At 40.7% G+C, this 15,457-nt stretch overlaps 1 protein-coding gene across 3 annotated transcripts in view; it reads left to right on the top strand.

Annotated features, from left to right (window-relative positions):
- DOCK4 (dedicator of cytokinesis 4) overlaps positions 1-14,062 on the top strand; it is a 254,671-nt gene extending 240,609 nt beyond the window's left edge. For 2 of the 3 annotated variants that reach the window (XM_054197676.1, XM_054197691.1), the window contains 7 exons: positions 201-282; positions 483-592; positions 1,747-1,914; positions 4,032-4,104; positions 6,595-6,708; positions 7,652-7,713; positions 10,949-14,062. In XM_054197676.1, coding sequence (XP_054053651.1) covers positions 201-282; positions 483-592; positions 1,747-1,914; positions 4,032-4,104; positions 6,595-6,708; positions 7,652-7,713; positions 10,949-11,377 — 1,038 coding nt within the window. In that variant the 3' untranslated portion in view covers positions 11,378-14,062. The remainder of the gene's footprint in view (positions 1-200; positions 283-482; positions 593-1,746; positions 1,915-4,031; positions 4,105-6,594; positions 6,709-7,651; positions 7,714-10,948) is intronic. The other variant, XM_054197685.1, reaches the window with a different exon arrangement.
- The last annotated feature ends 1,395 nt before the right edge of the window (positions 14,063-15,457 follow it).

Raw genomic sequence — 15,457 nt, 5'->3', positions numbered from 1 at the left:
TTTCTATTTATTTTGATATTTTACTGCATCTTTGTGTAGTTATATTAATGCTCTTTATACTGGTTTGCTATTTTTAAATACTGAGAAACTAGTCTAACAATTTACAAGTTCTTTGTTTTAAGTCCAAGGTATGTCATAAATTTTTGTTTTGCAAACTAGAAAGTGTGATGTGGTAACAGCAGCATCTCTTCTATACACAGCCCAGTCCGTCTACCTCAAGCCTGAGTTCTACTCATTCTGCTTCACCTAATGTGACCAGTTCTGCTCCATCTAGTGCCAGAGGTCAGTGCTCATCTACTGTGGTAAACCGCTTTAAATGATTCTTGACACATTACACAGCTGAATTTCTGCGTGATATCACTGGTCAGACATCAAATCTAGCCAATTGTTTGAAGAATAGGAATTATTGGGGACAGAGGACTGAATTGAAAGGTTCAAGTTTCACTGCATGAATTTAATCGCTTGACACATTTATATTCTAGCATCTCCACTGTTGTCTGACAAACATAAGCATTCGCGAGAAAACTCTTGCCTGTCCCCCAGAGAGAGGCCCTGCAGTGCCATCTACCCTACTCCTTTGGAAACCTCCCAGGTAGGAAGCTTGTTGGGAGTCCCCTGAACACAAGTAGCTAAGAAGATGATAAAGGTGCTTGTTGAACTTCGAGCAGATTCAGCATCTGCTCACTGCTGTTAATTTTCAAGGATTTTTTTTCTTTTTTATTTTTATAAGCAAATACTCTAAAATATTTTACACGAGAGAGATGTGAATAGAATACAGGGTGCTTGATCACATTTCTGCTTGCTTTGTCTAGGTTTAGAGCTGCTTTTTAATATTTAGTTACTGCAGTGAGAGAGACGCAAAGACTTACCAGGTGATACAGACTGCTTGTGTGAAACTGCAGCGTTTGTTCAATCTAGGGAAGAAGAAAGAAAGAAAAATTGTTATCACGGCAGTTGTCCACGTTGACCTCCCCTTTATTTCTTCTAAAATAGTTAATCCTAGCCACTGTGAGATAATAACCCACTCCATGTGGCAATTCCTATTTTTCAGTGTAATTTCAGAAAATAAAGACATTTTGTTATTCCAGAGAAAAGAATTAGTTGAGTTTTTACCTTAAAATTACTGTTACATAGGTCTGTATGAAACTTGTATCTTTTGAGTTATCTGAAATGCAAAATCGGCTTGGTGAGCTGGTCAATTTTGAATCCTTATTTCATCTTTTCTTCTTAATGGACCTACTTTCCTAAAGTGCTTTTCTTTAACACAGTTGCTGCTTTAATCCATGCCATCATACAGTGCACCTCTTGCTGAAGCTGAGAAAGACAAGAACATAAGTACAGTGTAAAAGGCCCTCCTCTCAACACTCTCATCTCCACCAGAGGTTTTGCCTCTGATACAAAGCAACTTGGTAGTCCAGGATCCTTTATGTTAGAAATGTTTTGTTGGTTTCTCCTTAGTTGTATTCTTGTCCCTTGCTTCTTCAGTTATTGAATTGGCTCTTGATTTAATTTTTTCCTCTTTTCTGTTTAAGTCCTCATGCTGTTACCTGAGGGCTTATGAAGTAATACAGAGGCTTAGCCAGACTTAAGGGCAGTTCTTGGGAACTACTTACTGATATATCTACTGGGCACTTTCTTAGTGTTAGTGGAGCCAAACCACATACAGGAAAGACCAGGAGATGTTCTTTAAATACAGCGGTTTTACAGTTTGCCGCAACGAAAAAATTATCCCGTTTTTGCTCCCAGACCGCAAACTCTTGCTTTACCAAGTGGAATGCGACTTCTATCCCCCACTCTACCCGAGATTCGATAAGGGAGGCTGAGGAGCTCGTAGTCCCAGTCTCCACTCTCTCTGAGACTCGCCCGGCAGGAAAATCTCCCAATCTCTCTCTACCCTCAGTGTCCCAAGATAGGGTAAGTAGAAAATTATCTTGCTCGTACAGTGAAGTATGTTTCAAAGATGAGAAGGTCTGACAGTTTCTTTCTGCCCTCATAACCATAAATGAGGATATATCTTTCTGGGGAAAGGTGCAATTTCTTTCTTTCGCTCTATTCCCTGAGCAGTAAAAATAGACTGTGATCAGAAACCAAATTCTGATTCTCTGCCTTCTGATTAAGAAGGGGAAAAACAATCCTCAGGACAATTGTAAGGAGATATCTTAGAGAGACCTGCAACTCTCATTAGAATTTTGAAGCCTAAACTGTTCCTTGTCCTTTCTGTTTTTATTCTAATAGTCTTGATTGGAGCTTCACACTGAGTTAATGAGGAAAGGAACACCCGTTTATAAATGTTATGTCTTAATGAATGCAATTTTCACAATAGTTTTTTCAACCGGGAAAGATGAGACGCACAGGCAAATTCCTGCACTTCAAGTCCAAATCAAGCGTTTCAGGCCGTAGGTACCTCATTTAAGGAAGCTTGATGGACTTCATAGAACAAGACCACAGCAGTACTGCATCCGCTTCCCTCATTGAAATTGATGCTCAAGGTTATCTATGTACAGCTGTTTTCAGTCAACATCCATTTGTGCTTGCTTTTTAAACTCTGGCTGAGTGTCTCTCCAGCTCTTCCCATGCTCTGAAGAGGAATGCCTGCTGTCATTGACTGGCCAACAAGCCTCCTTGGTTTTTGCGCTATTGTTCTTCTTAATGGAGCTTTTGGGGTTTTACCGTTTTGGGGTTTTTTTGCGTCTCATTAAACACCCTGTGATTGCTCTTGTTCTTCCATATGGTTTTATATTTCATTGTTTTAGTATGTCCTCGTTTCTTTGTATTTCATTCAGCTTTTGTCTCTCTATCTCCTCCAATTTCAGTTGCTTTTTCAGCCTTTGCTCTTTACCTTCACAACAGAAAACAGATATCAACACTTGCCCACCAGATCCTAGCGCACTGCGGACTCACTAGGCAGTGAACATTCAATCCAGACCAGGCGGGAACGTGGGATGACATATTCTGTCACGTTAGAGTACACACGTAGTTACACCGCTCAGTTTAACATTAAATCCAGGAAAACAGATATTACTCGATCCAGTATGACTGTAGTACAGCATAGATAGGCAAACCTAACGTTGAGTTAAGTTAATTAGCCAAGTATTTGCTCCTCACTTTGAAACACGGAGCCGCAACATGTTAGATCGATGTTCATTATTTTGCAGCTGGGTTTGCCATCTTGTGGAACCACAGTGTAGTGCCTCGCTGACTCGGCATGGTCTTCTGTGAGCACTGGAAGGAGATACAAGAATGAGATTTGATTTGGACTTCACTGATTGTCTGATCTAGCTTTAAAACAAAAAAAAAAAAAAGGGAAAACAAAAAAGTAAAGTTTATCTGTTCTCATTGCCTTTGGAAAGTACATCCAAATTACTGTTCATACAGCATTACCTGTACGCTGTTTACAACTGTTATGAAGACAAACTAGTGACCCACAGATTATTTGACTGCTGCCAAAAGAAATAACTAGCAGAAGTTTTAAAGTGTTTCATAAATTTGTGTGTTTTTTAAAAAAATAAATATTCAGAAAAGGAAAGACAAACACACTTTATGTGTTTCTTATCCACAAGAGAAGTAAGAACACTGCTATCAAAAAAAGTCAGGGTTGGAAATAATACACAATGCTCTTCTAAGATAACAGCCATAACTTGAATATTGTCAAACATTAAACCTTGTTCAGATCCTGATTCTGCAACGAAATTATTGCAGATCTATCCCTGCACTTGTTTAGTAATCTATCAAGATACCACTTGAGGAATGAGCCTTATTTTGTCTTTTTAGGGAGCTGGAAACTGTCAGAACTCAGTACATAGTAATCCTCCCTCTGATTCCAGTGTGTACAGCTTTCAGAAAACTGGTCTACTCCCTATTTGTAGACACGTATTTTTATTAAACTATTTCTGTTCTTAAGTGACATTTATCTCTCTAGCCCCAAAGTAGACCTGTGTGGTGGGGATAATAACACAAAGATATTTGTTTTCTTAAAGGTTACTGAAATACAGCAGCAGCTATGCCTAAACTGTGCTGTTCTCAATTTACAGAGAATGCTGTTTAATCATATTGGAGATGGTGCTTTGCCACGAAGTGACTCCAATCTGCCAGGTCCCGACAAATGTGAGTAGAAATGCTGCACCGTACCAATCTGGGAAGCAATGAAAAGATAATTAATCTGTCATATGCCTGTAGAATCCTAATTGTTTTGAGCGTATATTGTCATCTCAAAGTTTCAAAACATTCTAACTATCTAAATTATGCTAACACTTTTCAGTTTCAAAACACTTTGCCAAAAAGCGGGGGGGAACGTGGTGTTTCTTTGAACTGAGCGTTGCACTCAGAAGGGCCCAGAAGTTTGCAGGAAGGGGTGATGGAGCAGAAGGTAGCTGCAGGCTGCCTGTGAGAGCTGTCCTTTCTGCTTCTCAAGAGAGACGTGTGGGGCGATGAACCCTGGACATGAACTTCTGGAGACAGGGGCAGAGAGAAGCTAAAGAGATGGATCGAATCCTGAAGTTTGGTATCTGCGAGTCCTCTTTACCGAATAGTCAACGTGCTTTTGGTTATGCTTTGATGGAAGAGAAAATATCAATTTGTGGTTTGTTATTTTTGGGGGGTTTTGTTTGTTGTGGGTTTTTTCATTAGAGTAAATGAGAAACCTATGAATTTCATAGACAAAATACTGCCTTTTGTAATTTTGCACATGGGGAAATTCAGTATTGTTGGCACAGTTATTGTGCCAAGATTTCATTACGTGCTCCACATCCATAATATGCTCCATCATTTCACGATGTGCTGCCCTTTGTGGTACCCTGAATAAAGTAGACAGTAAAAAAGGTGTATTGAAAATACATTTTTTTTAAGAATATGCTGTAACAAGAACTGACCAGGAGTCAGATTTCCATCAATAAGAGCTGATTTTTATAAGTATTGTTGTGTCCAAGTTTTTATGAAAGCTCAAGTGTGGAATTTTTCACAGGGCTGAAAAACATATGAAATAATTTAACATGGAAATGACAAAACTTTTCCACTGGCCTACGCAGCCAAGTACGTTATGGAGCTGTTAAAATAAAATATTCTCTGCTGGAGACTTTAGCAGTCCAAAGAACTGACTGCTTGGATGACTTAAAAGAAAAAATGGCTTGTCAAGAGATTCAGGCATTTGAAGTACCCAGGTCTGGTGCCAAGCCACTTTTAGGATGAGGGTAAAACCATACTGCTAGGTGACAGCCTACGATAAAAAGCACGCAATGTATTGCATATTTTGGCAATAAAAAAGTAAAATGATCCTCTAGAAAAGAGATCATTCTGTGCACTGTTCTCAGGGTCAACTAATGTGCAATTATAGTATAACAATATTGTTGTAGTTACGAAACAAATATTATTTGTACTTTACTTTTTGTATTAAGTTTGGTATATACTGGTATAGTGGGATTACAGTCCTGAGAGCCCTTGGTGTTGCTATAATAGTAATAATTGATACCATCGGTGAGCAGCAATACTTTGCTTTTCGCTTCATCTTTGTAAACGAGCACGGAGTCCTTGCATGTGGTTCTCTGCTCACAACTATGAAATAAGCACACAAGAAGGAAACTGTCATGGCAAGGCAAGAGGTTTGAGGCTTTGAAGGGTGGTGGTGGTGGTGGTGCTTTTTGGGGGGGGAGAAGGAGGGAGGTTTGAAGCAGGTTTTTTCCATTTTTTACAGGACGTGTCAGAAAAATTGTAGGGTTTAAGTTACCTTTTGTCCCGTCCATGTTAAATGCCCTGTCTATCTGACAACCTGTTGGTTACTTGATAACATGAGATAGTTCAGTTCTGTTAAGTAAGCTGTTCCAGGCCCTATGGGATTGTTCAATTATAAAGTCATAGAATTTGGTAAAAGTCACACAGACAAATGCAACATCCAGTTTTAAACATTTCAAAGTGATAGTCAGTTTACTTGATCAAGTAAAGATCCTTGATCATGGTTACAGTGTATATAATTTTTCTTAGTCCTCAATAATTTTTTTCTTTTCTTTTCCAGCCATCTTCATTTCTTTAAATTTTTACTCCCTCCATTTCGTACCCTTCTTTCCGCTTTCTTTCAATTCTGAATTTGTAGTCTGTGCAGGCAACAAAAGACTGTTAGGACTGAAAGCTTTCTGAGGAAGGTTGATTGGAATTTGGCGAGTTCCTTTCTCTAGTCCCTTCTGTATATAAAATGAGTTAATGGAAACGGTTTAGGAATAGTCTTTTCCTCTCTGCCTAGAAACCTTTAAATAGGAGTCTGGTGCAAAGATAAACTGATTATATTAACAGGCTTCAAGCTTATCTCCCTTTGTGGCTGGATTTGCAGTGCACCAGAGTGCTGTCTCAGCTCCTGCTGTTGTTGATGGTCCAAACCCTACACAATTCCAAACTGACCTGAGGGCCAGATGCATACATGAGGCAACCAGAAGACCGACAGCCATTATTTAAGAGCTTTTCAAATGCTGATGTAATCATGAGAGCCTTTCAGGCAGGCTTGTTAAGTTGTTTAACATTTTCACTCTGTTATTTTTACCCTCATGGGTAAAGGCAAGTCAGAGAGCTAGAAGTGTTGACGCCTATATCGGCTTTTTCATTCTTTTCCAGCTGTAAACACCACTCCCAGCAGCTGGAGCCTGGACAGTGGGAAGGAAGCCAGAAACACATCAGAAAGTGGAAAGCTTATATCTCCTCCTGTACCACCAAGACCTGCACAGACTGGTGAGTTAATGGACATTTCAGGTTAAGCTCCAGTAAAAAAAATGTTTACTTGAGGGCTTAGATTCTTTCCACTCTGATTAATGTTTAACTTCTTGGTCAGGTTTATTTATTATTTGATTACGTTCATGGAAGGCTGTAGAAATGCCTTCGCAGGTATTTTCATCTCATGACATGTTCTCTCTAGCATTCTGTTTTCAATGCTCTGCCCCTTTGCTTAATAACTGTGTAGTTTCAGACAGTTCATGCTGGTACTAGGGAGGATGATAAAATTTAATCTTTTGATCTTATGATAATTGGATGTTAGCAATCAGAAATGATCATTAACCACAAAGAGTCTTATTGGCCAGAAAATGCACAGCAAGCATGGAAGTACACGAGTTCTGTTGCTATAACCAATTTGCCTTTCAAAAGATTAATTTCCATTTAAAAGAAGGACTGGTTAAGTGATCCTATAAATATAATTGCTCTCAAGAGAGTGAAGATGCTTTTTGTGTTTTAGACTTATGCCTCAAAGTATGTCCAGGCATGTTTGCATTACACTTACAGGTAAATGTTTGATATAAGTACATTATGTATTGTCTGTTCTTCTTATTTGACATACAAATACATAATACATTTCCTAAGAGAAGAAAAAGAGGGGGGACAGGTTATTATATGGACTTTTTTGAATCCTCATCATTTGGTAGGATATAAACCAAGTTACAGTGATACAAAATTTGTCAGAGAAGATGGATGCAGAAATTTCCTATTGGTTGTACTGCAAGATAATCCTGAGAACAAAGTAAAATAAACAAAAACTAAAACTATTTGCAGCCATCAGGCAAGTACCTAGAGGGAAACAGAGATAATGCTTGTGTATAGAATGATCTCCTATGCACTTAAAAAGATTTCTTAGTGAAAATTGTAATACCAAGAGTGCACTGAAATCTTTCTAACTTTACAGCATCACCAGCAAGACACATAGCCTCCATTTCCCCTTCTCCTGCTGGCAGATCACCAATGAAGGTACTGTCTTTATTACAGTGAATTGCCTTTGTGGGACAGGTCATATGCATTGTTGGGTAGACAGTATATATTTAACATACATTATTTGGGATTATATTATGTTTTCCTTTTATTATTGTATGCCTATACAAAAACCATTCACAAGAGTAAGTAGCCATAAAAATTACGGCAGCTCTGAAGATGGTCAAAACTGCAGGGAAGAAACCTAATCTTCAGACTCTTTAGCCTCTCAATATAATCAAGTTCACCTCAGTCAGTGGAGAAGGGAGTGTAAGAAAGAAATACAAGAGCTGCCTGATGGTCTACCTGGTCCAGAATTCTATCTCCAACAGTGGCAAAAGGGCAGATGCCAGATAAGGAGAACCTGTTGTGCAACCCATCGCTCTTACTCCTCTAGCATCTAGAGCTGTTGGATTAGAGGGTGTGTTAGAGAGTAACCCCTGCTTCAGTCATCTTAATGTCCATTTCCTCTGCAGAACGATCCAGCAAGGTTGTGTAAGAAGTTGGAAGTAGTTTGAAGCCTGACAGTAGGAAGCATTAAGCACAGGCTGTGAATAAGCATTGGTTCTTCTCTGGCAGTTAAACACCCATAGCAACTGGGGATCCAGGCTAAACTGAGCAGGTTTCGTTTCTGTTTTAAGATATGTGAATGTGTTGGTACCTGCTTGTTGCACAACAACTTCTTGGTTAGAACAGGATATCTGCGTCTCCCACAGCACTAGAGGACAGGAACACGCAGCCTGCATATTCCAGGCAAACCCCGGTACTGGCAGACTGCACAACGTTAGTCTTGGGAATAGCCTCTACCACCCCATGGAAGCTGGGATAATTCTGCCGTTAGAGACATGAGGGTCAACACCCTGAAAGGAGAGCAGATAGAAAGGAGCGTGACTGGGGCTTCAGGCACTCGGGTGCAAGGGCAGAGGGAGACAGCCCTGCTGAAGTGGTCCCTCAGCTACCCAATGCCTAACTAATGCTGCAGAGGCGCACATCTCTTGTGGGGGAGGAAAGCGGCACCCCAAAACGCCTCCTTTTCCCTTGAGGTCCCTAATCGCAAGTCCACAGTCATTCTCCTGTCATCCCATGAGCCTGTAACATTTCCACTTGAAGCTGCACAGTGGTCCAGGTTCAACACAGCAATTGTGCTGGCCATACGAGTGCCCTGTATTCCTGTTACCATAGTATACCTTCTGCTGAAGTAAGCACCGATCTCCGATTTCCCACTAGCTGTTTACTAGGAAGCTCTTTCAGAGCATTAGGATCTGGTATAAAAGGTGAGAGACTCTTCCTTTTTTCCTGAACGGACTCAGTATTGATGATTCTTAGGGATGTTTCAAGCTCGTCCTAACATTTTCTTCTAAAGGCCTGGACAGAATTTAAGTATTTTATAGCCAAAGCCTGGATTGCCACTTGGGAGGGGAATGCCGGCCCAGAATACTTGTGAGAGTTGCTGGATCTCACTTCGAGCATCCATGAATTTCCAGACTGTTTTGGTGTCTAGACTGTTAGTGACTACTGGTACAAGCAGCCTGCGCTGCCGTCAGGAACCAAATGCTTACCCCTGCTCAGCTCCTAAATTGAAGCAGGCAGGGTTTACACATATTTGCTCTTGTTCTGAATGACAAAAACAAAGGTCCTAAATATTATCTATGGTCACTTAATCCAAGTGTCAAGTGTTCTTGGAACTTGCACCAATTACGTCATTTATTTGAAAACCTTGACCCTGGATGTCTGTGGGAGTAGGAGCGCAGCTGCAGCCTCCTCACATGCAGAGGAACGGAACCTGAAACAAGCGGTTAAACAGGCTTCTCGCAATTTCTGAAATGTCTTCAACACGTATTAAGCTTTAAATAAAACTTGCTCTGCTTTTCCCTAGCCGTATACAGGGCTCAGGTTTTTTTTGCCTTTGTTCCAGCTGTTGTGTGCTGCCGGAGAAGGCCATCTTAGTACAAAGCCACTGATGTAAATGAAGAATTTTTTTTTTCCATTGCTTTCAGTGCACTGTGGATCCAGTCCTAGACGGATAACTAAGATTATCTCAACAGCATAAAGTCAGTGCAGCCAGCTCTCTCCAGCCATGCCCCTCTCCTTTCCCCCCTCCCCACCCTTTGTTGCATGGCTCACACTCTCACCTCAAGCTGAGCAGCTGAGCGCCAACCAGTGCAACAAGAATTGGGGGGAGAAATTGGTCTATGATGCGATTTCTCCATCCCTTTTTTAGCCTGTGCTAGAGGCCATTAAGTCTAGATTGTTGCAGGTGGCTCTGGTCAAAATTAGGTATGTCGCAAAAACTTTTCAGCTTGCGAAGTATGGTCTAACCTTTTGCAGTTTTCAGTTGAAATTGCTTCACTAGAGTTAGGGACTGCTCAATGTTTTTAGGTAGGGCTTTACTGCCCCTGCCTTACTCTTCGTTGTCAGCACTGTTGTTGCCGCTTGGGCCCTCAGCTCCCCGTCCTTCACCTTCCCCCACAGCCCTGCCAGGCCGCTGGGGCAGCCGTTTGCAACCTTAGTCCTCCGTTGGACCCTCATCCCCAGGGCCCGCAGTGCTGTTTTGTGTTTCATCCAAATGGCACGGTGTGTCCACGGAACGCCCGGGAGGTGGGGGAGAGGGAGGCTGGAGCAGCTGTGGTTCAGAATGCTGTCTGCAGCCACAGTCACCTTGGCATCCGCTCTGCGCTCCACCTCTGATGCCGGCGTTATGGCGTGCTCGGAAATGATGCCACCATGTAAATGCACTTTGCCTTGCATGACGGTGCACTAAAACCGTGAGGAAAAGCTTTGGGAAGTGAAATCGGATCGTGCGAGACCGAAGCAGCAGCCGTGAGGGGGATGCAAGTCCTGAGCTTTGGCGTTAGGGGGCAGGACGCCACTAGGTATGCCCTGCGCGGGGTTACGCCTTTCGCTTAAAGCCAGGAAAACTCAGGGTTCATTTTAAAGGCTTCCAGATTTTTCCAGAGCATTGTGATAGTAAGATAACATTTAAATATAGTTTTACTTCCACTTACATGAATTACTGGCACGAACACTGGTTAAAGCGTACCTAGGCACTCTTGACATGAGCTTTTTATTGGTTTCTTATTGGATCTTAATTAAACAGTGACACAAATGTTTATGTTTATCGAGCGTCAGAATCTGTGCACTGTATAATCTGTGTGTTTTCAGAGTGCAGGAAAGCTCTCCCTCTTTTCCTCCAGGTAAATTATTGTTCTTCCCTTTCTTTCCTTCTTTCGAGCAGGGGCCTGTGCAGTCATTCACCCCGTCTCCGGTGGAGTATCATTCCTCGGGGCTCATATCCAACTCCCCGGTGCTGTCGGGGAGCTACAGCAGCGGCATCTCTTCGCTCAGCCGATGTAGCACGTCGGAGACGTCCGGCTTCGAAAGCCAAGGCAGCGAACCGTCAGGGACTGTCCCAAGCTACAGCGTTCCTGAGGAGCCTGTGAGAAAAGAAAGTAAAACCCCGCCGCCTTACAGCGTGTACGAGCGGACTTTGAAACGCCCCGTTCCTCTACCTCACAGCCTCTCCATCCCGCCCGCCGCCGACCCGCCGGCGCTGCCGCCCAAACCACAGCTGGTCCGGCCCAACAACCTGGAAAACAGCAGCGGCAGGAGGACTGAGCAGGTGCCCCGGCCCAGGCCTCTGCCCCGCAAAGTCTCTCAGCTATGAGATAGCCGCTTTTATATGCGATTGCCGCCAATCCTTTACCGTTTAAGAAACGACATTTTTTAAAAATGGTGAAATGCGTTTAGTTAGGCACTTTAATATTTGGCCCACCTTTTCTTTTGAGCAGTTGCGAAATGCTTATTAATATTACGTTGCACATTTGAAATGAAATTACTAATTTAGGTTGCCAGATACTATAGGAAGCATGAATGAGAGGATTTATTTTTTTTTTTTAATTTCGTGGTGATGAATACTGATAAATGCTTTTATTTGTACTTTATTTTTATTTAAAAAATTAAACCTAAAACCATATAACTCTCATCTGAGTTAGCCGAATGCTTCTTACAAAATACAGAATATACTGACTGGATCTTTACTACTAGAGATAAATGCACGCTTTCTAACAAAGTAGCCTGTAGACTAGGATGTTTCTGCAAGTAGGCTGAAAGTTGTTTCTCTTACCCGATGGAGAGGTTGGTCATTTCAAATGTCTGTGGAAAACCTGAGATGTAACACAAGTTATACTGCAGAGAACTGTTGTAAGAATGTGGTTTGGAATTTTTGAAACACACGCTTGGTTTATGTTGTTTTTAAGATGGACAAATACCTGCATTTCATTCAGCGTACAGCACCGTTCTGGTGAACCTTGGTAAGGTTTTGTGCCATTCATGTATTACTGTACCTGACACATCCTTTTCTTTTTGAGGTGCAATTTACTTTTATTCTTCCGGTCAATGTTTTTTTGTTGTTGTTGTTTTTTTTTAAAAAAGCTAGCAGTTTGCTAGTGGAGGTTCTCTGCTGTTTTTGAAAGTTCACCCTAAAATACAGTCTGTGTATGAAATAAGTACGAATGAATTGTTCATTTAACTTTTATACAAGAATCAGCACTGACTAGCACCAAGGCAATACACTAAATGAACACATCTTTAAAAATACAAATTACTGGATATTGATCAATAAATTTCAAAAGCTAATTGCAAAGGTCATTAATAATTCCGTAAAAACCTAGCAAAAATTCTGAACAGCTCTTCGGATGCATACGTACCAGTGGAGTTGGGTTTTGGATTTGCTTTTGACCTTGAGTTCATCACCGTCATCTTTATTGTAGGAGAATGGTGTTTGGCCTTAGGTTGTATTTTAGTGACTGGCATCTGAAGAGCTCTGGAAAGCTAATGCCAAGCCGTAGGAATGTGGAGGCGGGCGGGGGGGGGGAAAAGCACCTTCTGTATGTAATTTTTGTATCCTCTTTCTTTTACTGACTGTTTAACATATGCTTGGGAACAGATGTGTGAACTGCATTTTAAATCATGCTGTTAAAAATATTCTCCCTCTTTTGTTGGGAAGCTCATGTTGATTTTAGCTGTGTGTTTGATTTGTTGATAGTTTAACTGGAAGAAAGTGACCACTTTTTATATTCTCTCAATTAAACCTTCAGCAGTTACAAGCTGTTGATGGTAGTTATAGAGGTTTTCTATAATAAATGTTCAAGTATTTTTGTACATAATTGGTAAATTTTAATAAGGAGTGTACCATTATGTGAAAAAGAAACAAACAGTTGTGTATGCAGTAAGATTGTTATAATTATGCCAAATACTTTATGTATGGAAAAAAAGAATATTTGTAAATATGTGCTTTTAACAATAATTCTGCCATATTGACTTTACAATTTTGAATGTCAGAAAAAATTAATATATGTTAAAATATTTATGTTTTAGTGAAAGTATTCATAACTTGAACAGGAACATATGAATTTTAGCTTTGTATCTTGCTGATTTCAAAGTCTGAAATTCCTTGAACTAGCTCTTGCTTTCTACTATAACATTTTTGTGTCTGTAACCACATCATAAAAGGTGTAGAAGGCTACGTATTTATGCTGATATAAAGAGGTAATGCCTGAGATTTAAATAAGGTGTCACAAGTAAGATAACAAAGCTGCTTTGATTTTATTTTTTTTCCACCCCTGTGTAGTTTAATAGATTTTGTTGACTAGTGCTTGAGCACAGTATGAATCAGTGTTATTTGCTCCTAAAGCCATTTTTTAATTTCTGGCAGTGAGCAGAGTTGATGACTTTATCATTTGCGTGCATTACTGAAGTCAGCTTTGCAGCAAAAACATTTCATGAAGTTTCTGTTTACCTAGACACTCATATTGGTTGCTGCATAATGTTAATATGGAATAAAAGGACTTGATTAATCTTTATAGTACAACTTGTTTTCTACAGAATGAGAGATGATAATTCAGTTTGTCATGGAATTAAAGTTCTGACTCCTTGTCTTGCTAAATCCACTTTTCGTTAAAAATCTCCTGATGGACCTGGTTTTTCTCCCTATTTGGATCCATAATTGCTTTGTGAGACAATGTCGAGAGTATTGACCTGCTCTTCTGAGCCAGTGAAGAATGTAAAATTTACTAGGAGAGTTCACTGTAAATTAACCTGCATGAGCGCTCTGTTTTTATAACCATGACATCAGGAATACTCTGAACCATAGCAGACGGTGTAAAATTGACAGAGTACTCTAAAACCGAGCTGACACATTTTCTGCTTAGCCAGTTTTGACAAATTGATTCTGTAGATCAGCTTTTCAACCTGATTTCCTATAACAAATGTAGTATGAAATTTTGTTATGTATGTTGCAACACCCAGCGCTTGAAAACCTAATGTAAATAAAGGTCTCGTTTGAATTTTATGTATTACTCATAAATGTAGTTTTATCACTTTCTGGATGACAGTGAGTAATTCAGAAGCTCGTTCAGGAGGACCTATGAGAACAAGTTGCTGTTACTGCTCAATAGCTTGAATGTTAGCCAACGTATGCGTAATAGGTGAGATGATGTTCTATTCAAATACTGCATTTGAGATGCTGGTACCTCTGGGATGCCACAGAAACAACTGCAGACCCGGCTGGCTGGCTTTGAAATGTCGCAATTGAGACCTGTTCTCATGATGGGCTAATACCTCTGTAGTGAGATTGATCTCAAGTATCATGATATCCCAAGTCAGCTCACAGCCAATAGCCTGTGTCCTGAAAGAAGCACCAAGCGAAGTTACCCCGGGATAGTAAAGGTTTCAGGGAAGTGCAGATATGGCCCTGTTCACATGGAACAGGGTGTAGCTACGCGTATATCTTCTCTTCTGTATGAAAGTGGCACCTTGCCCTCCTGCCTGACCATTCTTCTTGTTCGCAGGTTGTCCAACAGCGTCTGTAAAAAGCACAGTGACCGAGCAAAAAGTTACCAACAGGCAGGAGTCAATGCCTGAGGTACAAGTAATGAAAAGCATCTTGTTTTGAGCATAACTGTGGTCAGTGAGGCATGTAGCAGCATTGTGTCAGTAACCCCAGGTGCTGACAGACACGGCTCTTTGCTCCAGAGCTCTGTTGGTAGCCCACAACACTCTGATGATCCAGGTAAAGCCTTGGCATTATGCCAGCCGAAGGGCAAAGCCCCATCTGCCGGGACAGTGTGAAAGGATATTCACCACCGGAGCCCTTTAGATTCTGACCTTGAAGCAGATTCTGTAGGAGAAAGCCCTTTCCTTCTTAATTTAATTAGCCTTTATCATTCTCCCTGTCATTTTAATTCAGCTTTTGACATATATTTCTTATAGGAAACTAGGATGATTAGTTGCTTTAGATAACACTAACAAAAAATCTTGTGATTAAATGGCTAAAATGTGGAAGCCTTAGGAATATGAAAGGTTGAGAGCTTCATAGCCCATGTGTGCACTAAGCATCAGGAAGGAGTGACTCTTCCTGGGTGGTAAAATAAGACTGCTGAAGAAAGAACATGAAATATTTTTTAAAATTGGATTGTTCGGTAAGGAACTCGGTGCGCTTGTAATGACACTCTGCTCATGAATCACAAGGGCAAAGAGTTTGTAAATCCTAAAGCCCTGCAAGATATTAAAATATTTCCCTGGTTTTGCTAGACAGTATTTTTCTTACCTCACGGTGCATAATTCATAGTGTATTTTGCAATGAACATCTCGGTATTTTAGGGAGCAAATCCGTGTCCAAATTTCATAGGAAATAGCTGCTCTGATAGCTCATAAGCTGCTGAAATTTTGGTTATATATTGAAACG

The sequence above is a fragment of the Rissa tridactyla genome, chromosome 1 (genome assembly GCF_028500815.1).
Source record: "Rissa tridactyla isolate bRisTri1 chromosome 1, bRisTri1.patW.cur.20221130, whole genome shotgun sequence".
In the NCBI taxonomy this organism is placed as follows: Eukaryota; Metazoa; Chordata; class Aves; order Charadriiformes; family Laridae; genus Rissa; species Rissa tridactyla.
This window is presented reverse-complemented; position numbering and strand designations above follow the sequence as displayed.